Below are 23,148 nucleotides of genomic sequence, written 5' to 3'. Positions count from 1 at the left end.
ATATGGTCAGTGTAAGATGGCTTTGAGCGTAAGATCACAGAAGAACTGGCGTATTATATTCATGATACAATGGCAAAATAAAAACTTTTTGAGGAAGTCCATTTAACTAGCAAAGCCTACACTCTCCAGGAATATAGTGGGCAGTCATGCTTGGACTCTTACCAGAAACAAGAAGCACACAGGCAGTGTGTTGAGTCCAGATGGTGTTGAGTGTTCAGTTCAGCCATATGACTCAGAGGAAATGCCTGCCGCTTTAGAGATGTTATTTCAGACGCAACATGCACCATTACATGTTTGTTCACTAGGAGTTGCAGCCTCTCCTCTTCAGCAGATTTAATAGGGTCCTCAGGGTCACACTCAACATATAAAACATTTATTCATGATCTCTCCATTCAGCTGCTTAATAATTTATCCTAAAGATGTCTACTGACCAAACAGAGCTATGCTGAAGCCGTACCTTATGCATCATTTGAATATTATAAACTTGAATCAACAAGTTATATCATTGAACAATGACAAGAACAATATAATGCAATAGATTCATGTGAGAATCAGAGAAGTTAGAATTAGGAGTCATGTTCTGTAATCTCTGCACATAGTTTTCATTCTTTGTGCCTATAGAGTATGTGTTATATACAGTATAGGAAGTCATCTGGTGTTAGATGCACATTCAGCTCATTTATGTCTCTCTCTCTTACTTTTTTCAGATGTTGTTTCAGTTGTGGGATAACTTTCTTTTTTTTTTTTTTAATGGTTCAACACACGTTGGCTGTGTTTATGACCGTGCACCTATCTGGGCTTTGATGCAGGTTTGACACTGCTCGGCTTTGATATGAGATTTTCATAATAACTATAGTATCACTATATAATGACTGTAAAAATATTATATTATTATTGATTCTATTGTAGATAATAAAACAGAGTTTTAGTAGGTCCGCAAAACATCTTATCCTTCTCAATTTTTACATTTACTAATGAGATCAAATAAAGCTAATAGTTCTAAAAATCAGCCCACATATTCTTCTTGGTGTTGATGAATGTCAATGTAAACATTGCTGTGACAAGTTTTTATTGAACTTTGTTAAACTGTTTATCAAACTGGTATTATTCTATGGTTTAACTGTGATGTGGGGAATGACCTGGGCCATGTGTAAACCGCAAAAACCAGGGATTAAACTGTGAGAGTAGTCTGATATAAATAGGTCAAATGCAGAATGTGTTCATGTCAAACACAAGTAGCATCTCTCTCTCTCAAACACTCATAACGCGGAAACACAAATCAATAAATATTGTTTGTTTAATATTGTAACTTGTCTGCTGGCTTCTGCTCTCTGCTGTTGTTGTTGCTGCTGTATGGCGAGTGCTTAGGGATGTCTACAAATTACAACACCGAAAAGAGATGCAAAAAAAATATTTATTAATTTAACTTATTTTTTAAAGTAAGTGCTGTAGTATAACTAGCAGGAGACAAGTTATAATTGAGGTAAGTTTGGAGACATTACCTTATTTAATCATTAAATTAATAAATATTTTTGTTGCATCTCTTTTCGGTGTTGTAATTTGTAGACGGCCCTAAGCACTCTTACTGCCCGGTAGTAACAGCAGCAGCAGCAGCAGAGACGAGAAGCCAGCAGGCACGTGTTATTTACATAAACTTCTGGTGTACTTACAAGCTTTACAATCCATCGTTTTATGAGTGCATAACCTATTTGTACTACTGTAGACATTTGGTATCATTTCGGGCATTATTAGTGGGGTAATGTTAAGAGACACTTTGGATCCATTAGCCCCTGCGCTAAGCTATTCAGCTGATAACGCTAACTCGTCCAATGTTCGACCCAGGTGAAAAAAGCTTCTGGGGGGGTGTTTGGCTCGAGATCATGGTGCAAAGGACCCTAGGGTGAAATTACTCCGAACCATCACTTTAAAAAAAAAAACTGGTAGATGATTGGATGAACCATCTATCTTATCACGTCCGTCGTTGTTTTGAATGCACACCTTAACCACGCCTGTAACTGCCTTTTGCTCCTCACAGGACGCTGATTGGTCCGGCCAACTCTGGTCTGGCCGACTGATCTGGACACAAATGCATTACTTGAAGACTAACAAGATGGATTTTCGTGTGATATGTGATCCCGCAATTTGTGCGTGATCCTGTGATTTTGCGAAAATCCAGCTGCTGTGTAAGTTTAGCGTCCTTGCTCTGCAAGATGGATACTGATATAAATATATCTGGCTGTTTTTATAGGTACAGTATACTGTGAATCCCCCTGCTCAGAGGTGGGTATACACTCTGCATATACTGTATGCACCACTGCATCTCTACTTGCTGACTTCCTACTTTGCCAGAGCCTTCAAGGGGTCTTGATTGAATCAACCATGGTCAAGGACAATGTGTCTGGAGTTGGCTTTGTTATGGGAGTTTTACTCTGTTATCATTCTGGCTCCATTAATTCCAATTCATTTTAGTTGTGTGATAACTAACGGCGTCTGCTTGTCTGCATGGTCACAAGTCAGTGTGCTGGGTTTTCAGATAAAGATGAAGCCTGTTGTGGGAGGTTCTTCTTTCCCTGTCTCTTCTCATGAGTAAATAGAGGGCAATGATTGGTTCTGGTGAGGAGATAAAAGTAATCTAGACAAATGCAGTATACAGGCTTTTTACTGTAGCTTTGCAAGGTTTCGGTGACAGAGAAGATTTGCAACATGGCTGCTTTACCTCTTTGGGATGCACTTTTAGCTTACTGAGTGACCCATAATGTTTACATTCAGACTGCTTTCTCACCACAACTACAATGTAAACCATACTAAAAAGGCATAAACACTGAAAATTAACCAGATATACAATACATTATTACCATAGCAGGGCTGAATGAGTTTGTATGTCCTTTTTTTTTATGTGTTTTCAGGCTCCTTGTGGTCTGCGACTGTCTCTCCCTTATACATGCATTTACAGCTTTACTGAAATGTTATCTGCCCTCCCCAGCATCTCATATCTTTTGTGCAAGCACTTGTTCTCACTGTAATTTCTGAAATGACTACTCTAGTATAGTTCCATATAGTACCAGTGGGAGAGTTAGGTTAGGCATTTTAATATATTAAACTAGAGGTAAACTATTTAAAAGTATATTTGACCTAAAATATACTTGTCAACTTTTTAAAACTTTGTCTTGACATTGACCTGGTAAAGACTGAGGCTTGAACATGGGTGTGTCCTGAAAATATGGCACACGTATATGCCTTTTTGTCTAGTCTTACAGTAAAACAGATGTGGCATGGGAATTGTGGCTGTGGGGTACTATTAGAGCTATTTTGGATGTCTCTCCCTCTCTTTCTTAAAGGGCTTAAATGGCATGACTCTATTTAGATACAGTAGTGCCTGCATTATATGAATATTAATACAAATTCACAGTATCTTCAGAACATTGTTAAGACTGAAATAATGATGATAATTGAATAAATAAATCAGTGATGCCAATTTAGATTTATTTTTCTGACCGATAGCCAACCCCTGTTAACTGATCATCAGGCAAGGCAACAAAGTCCCAGTTCACCCGTGCAGGATGCTCGGACACACTATCTTGTACCTATCGCGCAGCCAGATGCTGCGTGCATTGTCGTGGTCACATGTAGCCACTTTCCTGGAACCACTTGCACGTCCGTGCGACTGACAGAACTCCGCAGTTGTCCACTGAGTGTATGTCCGAGCCTGTCTCCACCGTGTCCACCAGCGAGGTTGTCAGCTGTGTGTCTTCCTGGTATAATGTGTGCAGAACGTTCGATATGCTGTAACCCAGCCAGTTCCATTGATATAATGGCATGTGTCACATAGCTCTCCACTGTGAGCACCGTCCAGTAGAGAGCCACAAACTTAGCAGAAAAAAATGCTTAAAACGCAAGTTTACTAGCAGTTAAGAAATAGATCAGTGTTTCTCAAACCTTTTACACCACATACCACTTAATAAAATATTAGGCTCTCTAAGTACCACCATTATGGACCACGTTAAAATAGTGTAGCATAGGCCTACCCTATTCAGCTACGGACTGTTCATGCACAAGGCAGGTTTATTCCTAAAAACATTATTTATTGTTGACAGCCACGCTGTAACATTACCTCCTTCGCCCCGTTCCTACCGAATCAAAACTCAGGTCATATCTCCTTACTGTTTTGCACCGTTTGATGCTAGCAGGTGCTGTGGAGACTTCTCTGCCGCTGCTTAAGTAGTGACTAGCACTCGTGCTAGCCACTGTAGTTTCAACAGAGCTGCTCAAAATATTCTCCTCCTCATTCACACTTCTCTTCCTAATAGTTCCTGTTTGTAGCCACAATTGCAGTGTTTTTGAACCATTCATTTTACCTCTGCTTACTATCTTGCCATCACAGCTCGTAACTAATTATGGATGTATGTGCACTCCGTTCATGAACGCAACTATGTAGCAAGCTAATATCAAAACAAAAAATATGACACTTAAACAAACAAATTTCTTTTAACTGATTATAGTTTAAGTATTAGTATTGAACATGTTGTAGTATTTCTGTAGTATTGTTTTTAAATTAATAATTAAAAAAATATATATATATATCAGAGATTCCATCTGCATACCACTAGAGGGAGGTCGCGTACCACCAGTTTGAGAACCAGTGAAATCGATTATATAGCATATTTTTCTTTTACAATGGAAAAAATTTTCATTAAATACTTTTTTGTTTTAATGTTTTTAACTGATAGTATTAATCTGTCAAAATGTTTATTGTCGGTTAACTGTTAAATGGTTAAGGATTTGTGTTCTTGGAATAAATAATTGCAATTCTGAAAAGTAATAATAAATAAGGGAATAAATGAATAGTCTTAGGCCTGATGTAGATCTAACAGGGCAGACTTAATGTGGTTGCAGGAAGAGGCAAACTGTCCTACAAGTATACAGCTTTTTATTTCCCAAGTAAACTCTTTAGTTTGTCATTATCTAAACCGTTATTAAACTATGGATTTATTTTTTATTTTTTTCATATCCTTTTCTAATATCAGCATGCATAAAGTATATGCAAAATGTTATGAATATGCTAAGGAATGTTTGTTTAGTGAAATGTATTTTATGTCTGAGACTAAAAATAGCTGTGTCTGGCTACAAATAAATCAAAAACAATCTGAAACATGGTCTTTCTGGGAAATCTTCAGCTCATGTTCTGTGTTTGACATTATCACCAGGCAGAATTTAATACTTTGATTCCAGGTGCAGTATTTAACAGTAGCTTTCTCAGGCCTTGTATATTTTAACTCATGAGAAAATCTTCTTTTCAGTTTTGTTTATTGGAACTGCCTTTCTAAAAGTAGAGAAAAGGAAAAAAGTTTTTACAATCCCAAGGACAAAGGAGGGGTTTGTGTTGTGGGGAGGATACATTACTTAGTTTCTCACACTTTAATGGTGAAGGATGTCACCATTTTCTATAGCTTCCAAAAGGGTTACCATATAGAAAAAGTTCTTCTGTATTAATTAAGTGCTGTATTATTAAATATCCCTAGAACTACGATTTGTACATTATCGTTATTTTTAGTTACTATGTACGGACATTTGTCACATAGTTAATTGTGCTCCAAAGGCAGAAGCATGAATTTCCATGCAAGAAGAGTCACCTTGCCTGCCATCACACCACTTTGTCTGCAGAAGCGGGTAGGAATCTTTCATGGATCTCCTCTGTACTATCTCTTAAACATTTACCCTCTGTATTAGTAAAGTGCTGCCTTCTGTTCATGTTTGCAGATTGTTCTAAATCCATCTTGTCTTTGTAGAAGGAACTTTAGGAGATCCAACCTCGTGAGCATTCTGTAAGGGCTCACTATGTGTACAACTTTCCAAAGTTTTCTTCATATATATGTTCATATTCTGTTCACCGTAGTTTGCCTATGCTATTGTTTGAACTGAAATGTTACTGGGATTCACACTGGGTTCTTCAAAAATGTTATCTTACGTTATTGTGAATTTGACACAGATGAAATGTGTCATTTGATGGTAAAAGATGGTGTTTAAACCCAGAGCTTAGCCGGCTCTTCCTAGACTAATTGCAGTTCACTTTCATCAGAAAAAAGCCCAGCAAAATAAAAGCCCACATGTTGAGTCAGAATATTACATTTTGTGGTGGGTTTTTTATATAATGTATGTGGAGCAGCACTTTGCATTTGTAGGAATTACCTGATTGTGGTGTTGGTTCTGCGATTTCTAAGAGTTCCTCATGTTCACAAACATTGGTCCAACAACAATATAATGTATATTTCTTAAACTCCAGCCTAAAACTGCTCCATTATTTCTTATGGATTTATAGATTCTTGCCTTCCATCTTATGATGGCTTGCTCTTATTGTTTACTTTGACGTGGGGGTGATGACCTGAATATCGTACTAACAATGAAATAAGTTGTTACAGACAGGGGCAACCTGGAATGTAAATCATCTGGCAAGCTGAAATGCACAATGTCGTGTGGACCTTTGTGACAAACATGGTACCTCATTGTGAACCACATAGGTAGTATGAGATGAATATGGTGTTACAAAGGGGCAACACTGAAATGTTCTAATGATAAAAAAATGTTTCATTTTCATCAAGCCACCTCAAGTGTCTTTTCTATCCTATCTCTGAGTCAAATATGTTGTGCAAATCCAATTCCAACAAACTCAGCAGAATAGAAATTTGGCCAGATAATATGTATTTTTTTTAGATAAGACCACAGTAGCTCAACAGTCATTTTACTGTGTAAAGTAGCTATGGCTATCCAGCATGCTTATCTGTGTAGCTTGATAACATTTGTCTGCTGTTGTAATTCATCCCCTCATTGTTGCACGCTGGATTCTCTGTAAAACAAATAGAATTTTGGCTATTACTTTGTATTGCCAGTTGGTCCAGTTCTGTTTTAGCACCCTAAGCACCAGTAGTTTAGTTCATTTTTGGGAGCCATTAACTGTAGGCGTAAATGGTATGGGAGAGAGAGAGAGAGAGAGAGAGAGAAAAAAAAAAAAAAAAAAAAAAAAAAAAAAAAAAAAAAAAAAAAAAAAAAAAAAAAAAAAAAAAAAAAAAAAAGAGAGAGACTGAATTTCAGTTTTTCAGTGTTGTTACAGTGAGGAGCTGGGAGGACATTTCTCAATGGTTTCTAAGATAGACAAGGCTGGAGGCCAACTCCTCACCACCACTCTGTGATAGAGCTGCAGCTGTGGGAGTGCAGTTCAAGGTTAAACCGGAGCAGTTTAATTGGAAAAATGGCTCACTCTGTCCTGTCCTTGAGATAAGATGGTCTAATAGAGGTGTTTATGTTCAACAAGACTGTACACTCACACTTTATTAGGTACTGTACATCTGTTCAACTTCTTGTTAAAGGGATAGTTGTGTCATTGCAGTTTGGCTAGTATATTACTTTTTCCATGTTGCCAGCACCCGAGGCTCTCTGCTCCTTTGCCAGCCAAGCTCCACCGGGTGAGGGTTTTGCTGGTGGATGGGCAAGGAGCTCAGATGGTAGGGTCAGAATTTGGTTTAAACAACATGAAAGCATGGATTCATCCTGCCTTGTATCAACAGATAAAGCTGCTGCTGTAATGGTGTGGGGGGTATTTTCTTTTGCACACTTTTGGCCCCTTAGTACCAATTAAGTGCCACAGCCTACCTGAATAATGTTGCTGACCATGTCCTTCCCTTTATGGCCACAGTGTACCCATCTTCTTATGGCTACTTCTAGCAGGATAACATGCCAGGTCACAAGGTTCAAATCATCTAAATTCATCAAAAAAATCCAAACTGCCTGGAGCACATTGGACTACACCTACAGTAGGTGCTAGCTGCTAAATCTAAAGAAAACTTATCACAAATTATTATTATTTTTAGAGCATTAATTAGAGCATTCCCAATAATCACTCAGCTGAAAATCAGCGGGGGAAGGCACAGTTTGCTGCTTTGTCTATCGATCTCAGCCGCTCTGTTTCAGTATGCCTAGTTTACAGTTATCGAATGCCAAAAAATTTTGAAACCAAAAACCATTTAACCATTTTCCAGCATACAGTGCATTTACTGGTATATGTCGGGCTGAAAGTTTATTTACAATAGAGACGAAGGAGGTGCAGCATGGGGGTGTTGTGATGGGTAGTATCACAAAATGCCAAAGATTGTGTTCATTTGGTAACATTTTATTGTTCGAGGGCACTGACGAGTGTATTTTTCCAACTTTAAAATGTTTCAATAGATATGTATCCGGTCATGATTCTGTAATTCATAATTTAAGGTATTCTTTTTTATGTTTTTGCTTTCATGTTAAAAAAACAAATATGTAATGTAGATTTTTTTAAACTTTCGAAGATAGAGGAATATCCTATGGGATATTCTGCCAGTAACGGGTCCTGGCCACTTCAGGAGACGTAGCACCAACCAGTTTCAGAATTTAGACCGTGTCTTTGAGTTGGAGGAGGCAAACATTTCTATATGTTTGCTCTGCTGTTTTTACAACGCTAACAATACTGTATTTTGTGGGAGCTATGAAAATAATTTAATGTTGACAGTGTCACCAGTGCTAACATTTGCCTAAATTAATGAATTCAACCATTCAGCAGATTTTGTCTGGGTGGTGTGCTTTAAAGTACCGTACCTTAGAATAAAGTAAAATACCAATATCAAGCACAACCAACCTAGCTAGTACCAAACTTAGCAAACATGGAGCTCTCTAGGAAGCTTATATTATTCAGGTAGTACCAAATCAAAATCAGTCAGATCAAACTTAAACTATCCACACATTCTAGATGCACTTTTGGAAATAAATTGCTCTCCAGTATATCCCCCAGTGAGGTTGACCTTTGTACCATCACTTTGTAATGTAGCGGTCACATATTTCAAAAGTGATATCTCATTTTGGCATTGCTGCAACCAAGACTATAAAAAAATAATCATATTTTCAGTTAAACAGCTGAAGCCAATTTGCTCTTTTGCCCTTTTTAAAGTGAGGAACAATAATCTAACAGAGAACTAACTTTCCAGGTAACATTCTTTATTTTTGCATGTTGCAACATAAAAGGTGTGTTTGATTGACATGACGTAGGCGGACATGAATGCTTTTCGGGTGAAAGCATGTGTACATTTGGATCAGGGTTACTTGTTGATGAATGCAGCTCTGTGTTCGCTGATAAAGACATCAGCCGTTCACACAGCATGCTATCTTGCCTGGCCATTCGTTAGAAACTCTTACCAATTATTAACAGTGCCTTCCACTCAATGTTATCAAATACCTTTTGTAAAAAAAAAAAAAAAACGCATAATGATACAATAATTCGTCTGTGGAAGTAAAAGTAATTATATTCTGAGTAATTATCAGACTGTTGATAAACAGTATGGGGGTGGGGGGGAGAGAGAGACACAGATACAGATATATGATTCATAATAATTATAGCAGTGGGCATGATGTACAACAATAAAGATAATAGAACTATGACTATAGCAATACATATTTTCTATGTTTAGAAACAACCTTCTGTACATATCTGCATGAATCAGCCTGCAGAGCACTACTTAAATAGTTTTTGATAGCAAACCACCTGAGCACAGTGTTGGTGCCTTAGGACAAACCCCCACAAATAATTGATGATAACTATGCAAATGTTACAAAAACATAATACTATCAAAGTAACCATGGAGACAGCACTTACATTCACAGGAAACTGCTCTGCATGTGTGGCCCTGATGTCCACCCAGAATTATCCAGCAGAAGTAACATGGTCAATGACCATGTGTCTTATCAGGACACTTCCCATGCCCTACCACACTTCATCATGCCTCTAACTTACTCCATCTGTGTCTATCTATTTTCGAACTTTACATAAACATAATTTACATTGTTAAAACACATTTTTAAAGATTTAGTGTTTAGGAAATACAAAGTAAACACTGCTTTATGATTGGGAATGTTGTAGACTGAAGCAGGTTTCCCTCCAGGATTTCAGTAGCTTTTGCTGCATTTATGATGCCTCTACAATTATTCCAATGTCTGCAGAGATGCAACCCCCACAGCTGGTGCTGGGATGGTGTTTCTGCTGATCCTTTGTACATAGCAACACAAGTTAAAGTTTTGGTTTCAGCAGGCCATAGAACGTGCATGCCTTTGTGTGAATTTCTCTGGCTGTGTCTTTGCCACACAGCCCTGACGCTGTGACTGGTGAAGCACCGGGGCGACATTTTTAGTCAGTGTCTCAGCTGTTGAACACATTAGCTCCCTCAGAGTTGCCATAGGTCTTTACAAAACTTCAATATAATTTATAGCATAAAATCCTGCTGTGTAACACTATTTAGTCTCCCTGTCTCCTTCTCTTGAACAATGGTCATAGTAGGCATAATAGGCTGTTGTATGTAGATGAGTTCACAGTCTGAGGAATGGAATGGATTAATTTCATGGTTGAGATACATTTTCATTTATTGTCGATGTGTGTCTTCTCAAAATGTCACCTAGGTTTGGAGCCCTGCAGTATGCAAGCTATTTATTTAGTTATTTAATGATGTTCACGCTTTTGGCTCAGCACCTGCCCTCTTTGGTTTGGATTTTTCAATATCCAAACTAAAATTTGCGTAAAACTAATTCTACTATTTTCAGTTTTCAGTGTTATGTAATGCAAACATCAAGTATATCTGCAATGCTAATGTACCAAAAAGGTTTTCTTACCCTCTGACAAACCCTACCCTGTTCCTAGTGAAATGTGATGCCTGAATAATTTCATTTGGCCAACTCTCAGAAAGCCACTTCCTTACAGCAGCTTAACAGAAGTCCAGGCTAGACAGTTATCACCAGCAGTGCAGCAAATACAGTACATACCTATTTAAGATCTAGGGTTTGTTTCTTTAAAATGCATATGGTTTTGCACTGTTGTTCTCAGCTGTTATTGTCTTTGTCTCTGATTTGGTTTTAAAAGATTTGAGATAATTAACCTGCAGTGTTAACTATATTAAAACCCTGGCTGCTGGAGTAATCTGTTTAATGTAGGCCCTTGTCTTTGTGGACTTAGACAAGCAAAGATATTTGTCTTGTAAGGCTCCAAGCGGGCTGATTAAACACTAAATGGTTTACATTGAGAGATGATGTCATAGCTGGAGGATCCCATTGGCTGATGGCTCCTTGAGGGCTCAAACCTCAGCCCTGCTGGAGAGCGCTGACCTCTTTTCTCTCCACAAAAGGAATCGAGCTCGCCCTGCCAGGCTTTAAACAACCAATACCACTCATTGAAAGAAAAGAAAAGAAAAGAGACAGTCATTTGGTCTTTACTGTGCCTCCCTCCGTGCCCCCTCTCCGCACCCGCCTCTGTCAACTTTAAGACTGAGTTGACCCAACTAGCATTACATTTAACCAGCACCTTTGTAATTGCTCTGTGGGCTCTTGCAGGGCATTATGCTGGGAGCTCTGCTTGCCATGGGCGTGTGAATGTTAATGGAGAGGGGGTTGTGACTCTCTCTGTCTCTCTCTCTCTCCTCCTCCTAAGCCCTTTTTTAGACACGGAATATGTTACATTGCTGGCTTCATCTATCTCTTAGTGATTTTTGTCATTCAGACATGGGTGACTTTTACATTAACGTCCCTTATAGCGGGGAAACCATAATTTTCGGTATAGGGATAGTTTTTATAGACTGATCTGATATGAGAAGTCCAATCTCCTCAACAACCTAAAAAGGGCTCTTTCATAGTATTTCCTAGTTTAAGTCTGAGTTTGCGCATAACAGATGAAGATTGAGATAATGTATTGCAGTGATCTTAGGATACAAAACATGCAAGTACGCTCTCTCTCTCTCTCTCTCTCTCTCTCTCTCTCTCTTCAGACTAGTATTGTGTTGAAAGTGATACAGAGATTTTACTAAGTCCAACCTAGTGAGGTGCATGTCTAAAAGGGTCTCCAGTGAATGAGCAAATTGATCTCTGGCTTCTTCACGTTTAGTGGTGGAGAAAGGTAGCAGGGGATTTTGTATCAAGCCCCAGCAATACAGATATGTGGACAGCGCTGTGCTAAGAGGCAGTTTTGTCTAATTGCCTCCTTTGAGAGAGAGAGAGAGAGAGAGAGAGAGAGAGAGAGAGAGAGAGAGAGAGAGAGAGAGAGAGACTCGTGCTTCCCAGCTGACACTCACAGTGCCGTCAGACGCATGTTTTTATGCTTACAAAAGCTCTCTTTTGCAATGCTATGTACTCAGCCTTGCATAGGCTACAGATCTTGTCCAAACTCAGAACTCTGCTTGGCTCCAAACAGGGGGGTAAGTTCTACTTTCAGATGGATGAATTTTTTAAGTGTTTGATGTCTCAATGTGGTATTGCAATATTGCAAGTTTTCTTCACAAGCTCACATATTTACATCCTAGAACATGCTTTGCACATTGTTCTGTACTTTTTAGGGCTTTCATCAACTCTAATTTTCTGTGTATTTTGTTTCTACAATATAAAGCATCTAACTGGTGTATGTGGGTCAAACTGATTATTTTGTCTGATACTTTGCCTCACCTTTAATACTGTTCATTGCATTACTTCAAAAACAACACTGCTTGTGCTTCTTGAAAGTAAAAAGTATCGCATCCTGCTGATGGGTTGTGATGGTTGTTAATAAATTGCTTCTGTTGCAGGTAATCAAAGTTTATAATGAAGATAACACCAGCAGGGCAGTAGAGGTTCCCAGTGACATCACTGCCCGGGACATATGCCAGCTGTTTGTCTTGAAGAACCACTGCATTGATGACCACAGCTGGACTCTTTTTGAACACATATCTCATCTGGGAATAGGTGAAATATTGTTTTCTGTAAAATTAGCATCTTTTTATGAGAATTTAAAAATCTCATAACTGCATGGTCAGTATCACAGTCAAATCTCCAAAAGTTGTGAGAGTCTACGATAATATGGGGTTAAGTGTCGTTAGTCAAAATATACACTAGTTTAATTTTGACATATTTATAATATGCACTGGTATTAAGCTATAGCCTGACATCTCCAGACCAAATCGCAGAAGTGAGCTATCTGCCAGAAGAAATAAAACATGAGCTTGCAGATTCATATGGTTGCCAGCCTAGTATTAACAATGCAATGTTAATGTTGTTAGAACTATGTGCGAGGTTTGCTTGATTTGATGGGATAGTAGGTAGCGGGGTGGTGACGTGTAAATGTGTGACTGGAACAGAGCACCTTCCTCTGTTTTTGTTCAATCCTAAACCAATTCATTCCCTAATCACATTGTGTGTACTATGAGGGGTGATAATGTTCGTATTGATTGTGTCTTAGTCACTGTGAGCATCAATTATATATCTTCCTTGCACAAAATATTATTTATTGTCCTCCACTGGCATTTAATTAAGAGAGAGGTAGTGCAGTACATGTATAAAGACAATTACTGTCTAAATTGGGGTTTATAGATTTCCTCTCACATATATTTTTCAACCCTACTAGTATTGTCTGCATAGCTTTTGTTGTGGAATGCAAAAGGTTGTTGTGAGGTCTTTGATTCCTATGCCACATTACCTGCTGCTGCTGATTTGATCCATTTTAATTTAAAGCACCACCAGCTATGAACCTGACTGGTATTGTTTGAAAGCTACACACCAAGTTTAATTGAGGGAGTTTCATTTTTATTACAGAAATGGCTTAGCCTGGTTGACACCAGACCCGTCTCAGTTGTAACTGAAAGTGGGTCTGGGAAAGGTTCATTGACAGTTCATTTCCAAAGAGGCGTCACCAACGGACGCCGCTCAAATGCCTCTGGGCGCAATTGGATAGTCCGACCAATCAGACCAACGATCCGGGTGACGCTGCGCTTCAGTCATGTTGAATGTAAACAAAAAGCTGCTCGCCGTCGCTGTGCTATCGTCGTCGCGTAAAACCCGCCTCAATGGTTGTGATTGGTGTAAAGCCCGCCTCAGCGGTTGTGATTGGTGCCTCGATTTTGGGGACATTGGAAATGGGTTTGAATGGGCTCTTCGCCAGACTAACTTGCAGAGCAAATCTCAAATTTGCCGGAGGTTTGTCAGGGTTTACCCAGGCTAGAAATGGCTTGCTTTAGATACTACTAAGAAACATTTGAATTGATGCACTATCAAATAATTAGCTGTTAGATGTAACCATTTATGTAACCTACAGTATACCTTGACACAAGTATGTATATATTAAATGCATATTACCATTTGCATTCAAGAATAGTGTATGAATGACATAAAATATAGTTCTTTATTAAAGCTTTCTTTATTAAATCTATTAAACCAACAGTTAAAAACACATTAACAGTGATCTGCTAGGAGACAGTATGACTGCATAATACATTTCTCAGCTGCATTTTCAAACTATTGCACACATTACATAATTCATCCATCTGTTCTGTTCCAGTCATCAATGCTTTAAAAAAATAAAACCACATATAATTGTTTTCCAATGAAAACCATGTATTTAGATATGTTATTTTAGTTTTTATAAACTAACCGATTAAATGCTCCTTTGTGAGTTTGCAAAATTACCCTGAACTAATATAATTCTATAAGAGCCCACTAATTCAGAAAAAAAGTTAAGCATTTGGAGATACATGTTTTTCATAGTATTTAGGCTGTAGACTGTAGTTAGCTTTTTTGCACCGCTCAAGACTTCATATCAATAAATGTTTATTCAATGAAATCATTTCAGAATGATCAGCCATGTAAATCATGAAAAGTTACTTGTTGTCGATGCATTTTCCCTGATATTATTCAAAGCTGCTTCACATGGCTTTCTGTTGACCTAATGGAAAAACATTTATTTGTTCAATCATTTCAAGGTCTAGGAAATAATTAATGCTGATATTGTACTGATTTATCCAGAGGTTACACATTGACATAAGGTTAATAACCAAACTCTGTGCCTCGAAATAAAGCAATACAACTCTTGTCAGGAAATCTTTTGCAGACATCTTTGCTTTAACATTTTAAGAACATTTCAACTTATGTCTTTCACTTTGTTTTGACATTACAGCCAATTCTATGCAGCCTTCATCTTTTATCCATAGAGGGGTGAAAAACTAGTTAACCTGTCATTGATTTTATTTCCTCCTGGTCTCACTAGAGAGAACCATTGAAGACCATGAGTCTGTTATGGAGGTACTATCAAGCTGGGCAATGGACACAGACTGCCGGCTGTATTTTAGGAAGAATTATGCCAAATATGAATTCTTCAGGAAACCCCTGGTGAGTTTGTGATAACATCATACTGTAAATACGGTGATGGGTTCATACACATCATTTTGCCTTGGCATAGACTCTCTTTGAACTGACCACCTGTATTCCCACCACTGTGTGGGTTGAGGAGTTTAAAGACTGTTGTAATAACTAATGTTGCTTTCATATTGGTAGGACTTTTTCCCGGATCACATGGTCTCTATATCAAGTGAAGCCAATGGGATGGTGGATCACTCTCAGCTTATACAGGTATCAAATTCAAATTTCAATCAATTCATTTATGTTAAATTGCACTCTCTTTGTCCTTGAGTGCCAAGAATTACAAGGCTCTCAATCTTCTGTGTAAATGTCATGTGTTACCTTAAGAGTATACTGCACACACAACCATCTATGGACAAATATTTCTCTACCCAACACAGACCTTTCTCAACTCCAGCACTTGTCCAGAGATACATGGACACCTCCATGCCAAAGAGCAAAGCAGGAAGTCTTGGAAGAAGTTTTATTTTGTCCTGCGGAGGTCAGGGCTTTATTTCTCCAATAAGGGAACTTCCAAGGTCAGTAAAACAAAATGACTCGTCTACAGAATGTTGTCTGCATTTTATGAAATTCAAAAGCAATATCAAAAGCAGATTACTACATGGGTTATTTGTTGCATATAATTAAAACCATTCCGTTGCATGCAATCTTATTCTGATGTACTGTTATGTGTCTGTCATCTTACTTGAATTAATGGCTTAATCTAAGAAGCTACATCCCAGTCCTCTGTTGGTACATGGTGGGGTCACCAGTTCATCGTCTGTATATATCTCAATCATGCTGTGAGAGAGCAGTGGAACAGGTTGAGCTTGATTTTCCTTAGGTCAGCTGGCATGTCAGCCAGGCAGAAACAGGACTCTCAAAGCTGCTGACAAGTGAAGCTTATACCTAGGCACCAGTCGTGCCAACACAACTACTTCTCAACTGCTTTCATTTCCTACAACAGTAGACCTTTTGTTGTTGGGTGCTGGAGGGCTTTGGTATGGTACCCACTTTTACTCCAGCGGGGTTCACCATTCATCTGTGGTCAGAAACATTGCTAGTCAGTCAGCACAGACACTAACGGCTGTGGCATTACTTTAAATAAGGAAGTGGGTTAGGTGTGTCACTTGAAAGCAGAACACTGGTAATCTTTGTGCTTTTTTCTTTCTTGGAAATGTATCTTTGGCACAATGTGGGTGTTGACACAATACATGTATGTCTAATTTTATCCTTATAATTGTCATGCATTTATAGGTTAACCACACCCAGAATGACTGGTAACACTGTTATTTATTGATAAATATGCATTGTTTAAATTTACTTGTGCTCCACCTTTGTCCTAAATGAGCTATTATGTTCCTTTTGCCCAAAAGATTAGACTGTAAGCATGGTTTCATTCAGATATATTAAAGGTACTCTAAGCGATGTAACCCGTTTTTTAGGCTACAACATTTTTTTATCACATACAGCAAACATCTCCTCACTATCCGCAAGCTGCCGGTCCCCTAAACACACTGTGAAAAAAGCGGTCTCTGTAGACAGCCCAGGCTCCACACACGCCAACAAAAACAAAGTAGTCCAACCTGGACAATGCAAACATACACAAACTGTGTTCCAACGTTCAGCCAATAACGGACAAGAAGGATTTGGGGTGGGGGTTGGGGCGGGGGGGAGATAGTGCACAGAAGGGAGGGGACGGCATGAGGAGGGAGGAGCGAGCTAGTCTCCGTTTTGTTTGAAAATACTTTGAACGTCAACAAGAAGTAATGTCACCCAACATCGCTTAGAGCACCTTTTAAGGTGTCATTTTACCACTTTTGCCAGTTTTCATCCCTTACATACTGTACAGCAGATTTACAGATGAATACTAGACCCAAAACTTTGATTTGATGTTGCATCAAAATGTATATCTATACTGTACATTTGTTTTATGAGGACCTCTTTGTTTTACAGGAACCAAGGCATCTCCAGTTCATTGCCGACTTCAGTGACAGTGATGTCTACACAGTGTTGTCAGCCAAAAAACTACATGGAGCACCCACAGATTATGGCTTCTGTGTCAAGGTACCCTCACTTTCTAGAAATGCCAAAACTATACAAAAGGAGCAGAAGTAGAGTATTGATTCCCAGCATGCTGAAATCCCTTTTTTTCTCCTTGTAACTTCTTTCTCCAGCCCACAAAGTGTAGTTCAGCCCGAGACTTGAAGTTGCTTTGTGCGGATGATGAGCAGACTAGGACCTGCTGGATCACAGCCATGCGCTTGTTAAAGGTTGGCTTGCTGATTACTAACTGGTGATGTCTAGGAGAAGAAATGCTGAGTCAGTGCTAGAATAAGATTTAGCTTTGGGAGGAGGTCAAGGGAAACTATTGAGCGGTGGTGGATTAGCACCCTTACTTTTTATAGAAGCAGCATGTGTTCATTGTCTGGATATCTGCTGGATACACTTAGAGCATTACTCACTCTCCTGCTGGTCTATAAATAATCTATAGTAAAGCACAACACTGTGATTTATTTGTATCTGCCCCTATTTATCACTACACTTCAGGTCTACTGAAAGTATTTTAAAGTTAACATGTAATAGATATTTGGGATTAGAACTTAAAATGCTGCTCATTGTTCTGTGTTTCAGTATGGAATGGAACTGTACCAAAACTTCATTCAGCCACACCAGAAACAAAAAGCATCCCCAATGGTAAGTTGAAGGTCTTATTTTTATGTCATGTCACTCACTTGAAAATTACTTAAAATGTTACATTCTCACTTTGAAAATGTACTTTGTAAACCTATGAATTAAAAGACTCACGACTGACATAGGTCACGCATGGTGACAAACACAAAATCTAACCTCTTATTTCTAGCCAAAGTAGGCAACTTTATTTTTAGCCAAAAAGCTCTGATACATCCAGGGTAGAGTAAAAAAGAATTGCCGGTGCAACTCAGATGTCTTCTTACTTTATATATTTTTTAATTTTTTAAGGTGCATAACAGTGACTAACATTTCTATGTAAAGTTACATCTTCATCAGTCCTCTGATAAATCCACTTTAATATAATACCTGCCAAGCAGCGAATGACAGACAGACAGATAACGTTAACAACTAGCTGGAGAACATGGTAGAGCATTTAGCAGCAGATATTGCACTCAGGAGGTGTTGGAGACTAAACTAAAGCTAAAAGGAAAGTGGATATTGTATGGGTAAGGTTATAGGTTATAATGCGGTCAATGTTGTTTTTCTAGCTTGTTTCCAGGTGACCAAAAGAAAATTAAATAATGCTGCTTTAAAGATAAGTTTTTATGCTTAAAAAATGTGTTGGAGCCAACACATAGCAGAATAGTAATATAATTTGCGTAGGACAAATGAGGCACCTTCACTGTGTTAATGTGGGTTTGGTTTCTCATAATAGCCTCAAGACTCTACTGGGAGTGTTTTTCGCGGCAGTGAACCCAATCTATTTATGGCTTTTGGAGATGTTCATGAACCCTCCACTTTCTAAAAATACACAGTAATCAGCTGTTCTCAGATTTAGCAACTCATCACCTCTTCTCTGCTGTTGGAGGGTCATATGTGACCAACAGCCTCACCGATAGAATTAGCTAGAAAGACAGGGGAGTGCATGCATCTGCCAAATGCAGGATCAGGCTGCTGAAGCTTCTGCGGTTTACCTGACAAATTAAGCTAAACATGCTACATCGAGAAAACTGCTTCATGGGATCACTACAAAGTAAATAAAAGCTGTACTCCCTAACATATAACATGTAACATATTTATAAGCAATGATTGGTATTTCATCATTGGAATTGTGCCAGAGTAAATAAGACGGGCAGGAATGCCTCTATCCTCAAAGTAAACACTGCTCACTTTGTTTTAACCACTCGTTTAAATTGTAAGCTTAGTAGGTAGTAGAACAAATTTGGTCATTTAAAAGCTTCTTGGTAATCCTGATAAGAAGAATTTTCTTGAGTGTGTGCAGTGAGCCACTCACTATATGGCAGCTTAAAGGACTAAAATGTGCCCATGTGTCATTCTTTTCAAAGCCACTCTAATCCCTTTTCAATGGAGTTTTCCATTGGGAATCATCCAGAAATGATGAAGATGGAGTCACGTTACTCAGACACTAGATGGCAATATAATACCATAAGAACGCAAAATTCAGTCTACTTCTGTTCCACAGTATAACATATACCCAAAGGACAGGAAAATAAATTAAAAAAAACAACAACCTGAGGTCATTACAAACCTAACATTTCAATGTATGTCTGCAATTTCAGAGAAGCATCTCAGAGAATTCACTGGTGGCCATGGACTTTTCTGGCCAAAAGAGCCGTGTGATTGAGAATCCGTCTGAGGCGCTGTCTGTGGCTGTAGAGGAAGGCCTGTCATGGAGGGTAAGTCAGGGTGTCACCCAGTGAAAACATGCACTTTGGACATTTTGGTGAATTTAAGTGTGAGAGAATCTAGGAACTAATTATTCAAATGTTATAATGTGCTCTTACAATGTACAACCTTATCCTATTTGGTAATGTCCAGTGTAACAAGAGTTATTAAGAATTAGCATAGTTATTTGAATATACAACAGTATATTAACACACACAGGGGCTTAACACAACAAAATAAAGCTTATAAGATCAAGAGTTGCAAGCACCTCATAAGTTGTTATTACGTTTATAATACAAAGGCAAGAGAAACTGGATAAATTATCTATGTATTAACATTACTTCAACTAATATTGCGTCTGTAACTCATTTCTCCCGTAGAGAAAGAGCTGCCACCGTCTGAGCGGCCACGGGAGCCCCTCCACATCACAAAGCTCAGTGTCAAACATAGGTTTGTGGGGCACTTTCTTATTATTATTTTGATTTGCCATCTGTACTCAAGAGAAATAGATTATTAACAATAAATTGTTTCTCTTTGTGCTTCAGCCCTCCACATGACTCAGTCCTGGTTCCACGGCAAACTGTCTCGGGATGAGGCTCAGCGTCTAATTACTCAACAGGGTCATATCGATGGGTAAGCAGTTATACTCCTTTCTTTTGTGTTTACATTATGTCATTAAAGACATTAGGATTATTACTGTAGGTAGTGTAGACCTCTGGGCTTACTGCATTTGGTGCATGATCCTCAACAGTGACTATACAATATACAAAATATATGTTGTAGAATGTGACAGAAGTCTTTTACGAAGACACAAGAAACATTTATTGTATCATCACAACATCTAAACTTATCTTTAAATATATATACATTTGTCAACATACTGGAAGCAGATCTCCAAAAAGTGAAAACAAGGGAGCTGGAGCTAAAGCAATAGTCTCTAGTGGTCCATTATAGACCTGACAGTTTGCCCTATGTCTATTTTTAAAGTACTGGCAAATGGCGCATGATGTAATAAAAAATGTTGTCTTTATTTTAGGAGATTTTGAAATAGGGTTAAAGTAAGATAAAAGCTTTCTTTTTGTTTTCAGAGTATTTCTTCTGAGGGACAGCCAAAGCAACCCTAAGACATTTGTACTGTCGCTGTGTCACATGCAAAAAATCAAACACTTTCAGATCTTACCTGTGAGTACAATCCACTGTTTGGATATACAATGTTTTTTATTTATCTTTCCAAAAGTACCTCCAAATTTGAGCCTTATTGTTTATTAAGTCATCCATCTCTTGTGTGTGATTCCTTTGCGTGTGGATGTGCATGTCTTCGTGTGTATATGTGTGCATACTCTACTGCAGGTGGATGATGAAGGGGAGTTATTCTACAGTCTGGATGATGGCCACACACGGTTCACTGACTTGATCCAGTTGGTGGAGTTTTACCAGCTAAACCGAGGGGTGTTGCCCTGCAAGCTCAAACACCATTGTGCCCAGATCACCCTGTGAACATGGGGACCCAAGAGACCCCCGAGGGCCCAGATGCACCTTAACTACAGGGCCTTTTCTGGACAAACACTCCCATTGTTCTTGTGCCTTGAAGAAAAAGAAAGATATCCAGACTGAACAGCCATGCTAACTAACTAAAACTACTGTTATCATCCACTATCGTCTACATTCGTACTGTGCTACATGGTCCCTCCTTATTTTTCTTTTTCAAAACAAGCTGAATTTGACAAATTACTGTTGACTGTATAATAACTGGCTACATGTGCTCAAGATGATGTGCACATTTGTCTAGTGAACGTTTTGTGCCCATGTGTGGTGGTAAATCCATTGTGCAAAGTCCAAACATGACTTCTCGTACTGTGTATTGTAGTGCTGAATGTGTACTGCAAACAGCTTTTGATTCTAACAGCATCATGACACTAGTGAAATAAAGTAGTTTTTTCTTTTCTTATTAACATACAGTAGTTTGTAGTTAGTTTAGTTTTCACTAAAACATTTCAATAGAATGTCTTCTGCAGTATGTATACACCTATCATCATTTTTTATTTGAAACCATATCATGATGGGAATTATAGTAGCCTACACAACATCTCTTTGAGTAATTTCAGTAAAACTCTATCTTACTTTTCATGTCATTGTATTTCTAAGTATTCAGGTATTTTTTTTAAAGAAAATGATTGTTTTCTATTTGAGAGCTAAAATGACGTCTCAGGAAGTGTCACTGTGCATGCTCCTGTAAGCTGGACTGAGACTGTTGTAGAGACAAAAGGAGAGGTAATGTTCAGGTGGAGAGGAATGGCACACAACCTCACTAGCCTGCACTGTTCATTCATTTTAAATGTATGTGATTAAATGAAATGTTTGTATTACATGTATTACATTATTGTGAGCTTGCTCTAGAACGAGAGGAGTGAAATATAATTAAATTTTAGATTTAAGCCATGAACATGGAAATCAGAAGTACTGTGTGACTGATTTAAATCATATCTGAATTCAGTGTACAATAAAATTGAGGTTTTATATTTTCCAAAGATTCAGGTATACAGTTTGCAAAACCTGGGTTGCTTGTATTTTGATGCTATTGCCATTGCTGTGGGTATAAAGTGTCAGATATTGCTTGTTTATAAAAGCCAATAATGCATCAGCTTTAAAACCAAGGTATTTTAAATCACTGACATTGAAATGACCATATACTGTTTCATTTTTTTTTTTTTTCAGCTGGACAACAGTGCATTGAACAATGAACATCATGGACTGTGTAGTTTTATAAACAAAGTCACATTGTCAAATTTAACACTACAAAGTAAACTCACTATTACTTAAAAACTGCCAGCAATTGCTGTAGTTTAGTATGCAGCAGATGAGATCTGGGACAGTGTGAAGCAATTGATCACTAGGCTGATAAACTTTTATTTATATATATATATATATATATATATATATATATATATATATATATATATATATATATATATATATATATATATATATATATATATATATGTATAGGGAGAGAGAGAGAATACATTATATTATTTGTATAGTAAATGGGTCATGCAGGGTTATGATACAAATGCAATACCAATATTGCAATAACCAACACTAAATCTCACTATAAAATGAAACGTCCACCTGAGCCGTCTCCTCAGCACGTAGTAGAGCGCTTCTCTGTTCAGAAAGTTTTTATAGTGAATACATAAGTCATGATTTTCTAATGAGATGCAGCACATAGTTGCATTTAGTCACAATATATCCTGTATATGGGACACAATAGCCTTACATTGTCCTGTATGATTTACTGAATTCTGTGGGTGGCATATGGCTACATATACTGTACATAAGCTATGTGTTCTCCACCTAAATAACTCCTATAACCACTAGATGGTACTAGAAGCATTTTGCTTTTGCTTGTCCAGGTTTATGTTTGAAATCATGTGTCTAGTGTAATTACAATTACATCATGCATATAAAATGTTGACTTTAAAGAAAAGTTAAACATTCAACTAAGACGTCCATGCTGTTGAGCATCTAACATTTCATATGCAATGAGTGTGTTCTACAATGACACCAACAACAACCACT

At 38.0% G+C, this 23,148-nt stretch overlaps 1 protein-coding gene across 3 annotated transcripts in view; it reads left to right on the top strand.

The window, feature by feature from the left end:
• Positions 1–22,219, top strand: part of grb14 (growth factor receptor-bound protein 14) — a 34,079-nt gene extending 11,860 nt beyond the window's left edge. For 2 of the 3 annotated variants that reach the window (XM_039818447.1, XM_039818448.1), the window contains 12 exons: positions 12,609–12,765; positions 15,059–15,180; positions 15,346–15,420; positions 15,591–15,728; positions 17,146–17,256; positions 17,367–17,462; positions 17,824–17,886; positions 19,464–19,580; positions 19,950–20,019; positions 20,115–20,202; positions 20,658–20,751; positions 20,920–22,219. In XM_039818447.1, coding sequence (XP_039674381.1) covers positions 12,609–12,765; positions 15,059–15,180; positions 15,346–15,420; positions 15,591–15,728; positions 17,146–17,256; positions 17,367–17,462; positions 17,824–17,886; positions 19,464–19,580; positions 19,950–20,019; positions 20,115–20,202; positions 20,658–20,751; positions 20,920–21,066 — 1,278 coding nt within the window. In that variant the 3' untranslated portion in view covers positions 21,067–22,219. Of the gene's footprint in view, positions 1–5,423; positions 5,668–12,608; positions 12,766–15,058; positions 15,181–15,345; positions 15,421–15,590; positions 15,729–17,145; positions 17,257–17,366; positions 17,463–17,823; positions 17,887–19,463; positions 19,581–19,949; positions 20,020–20,114; positions 20,203–20,657; positions 20,752–20,919 lie in introns of those variants that run through there. The other variant, XM_039818449.1, reaches the window with a different exon arrangement.
• Positions 22,220–23,148: the final 929 nt, after the last annotated feature.

This window comes from Perca fluviatilis, chromosome 12 (assembly GCF_010015445.1).
Source record: "Perca fluviatilis chromosome 12, GENO_Pfluv_1.0, whole genome shotgun sequence".
NCBI classification, from domain to species: Eukaryota; Metazoa; Chordata; class Actinopteri; order Perciformes; family Percidae; genus Perca; species Perca fluviatilis.
This window is presented reverse-complemented; position numbering and strand designations above follow the sequence as displayed.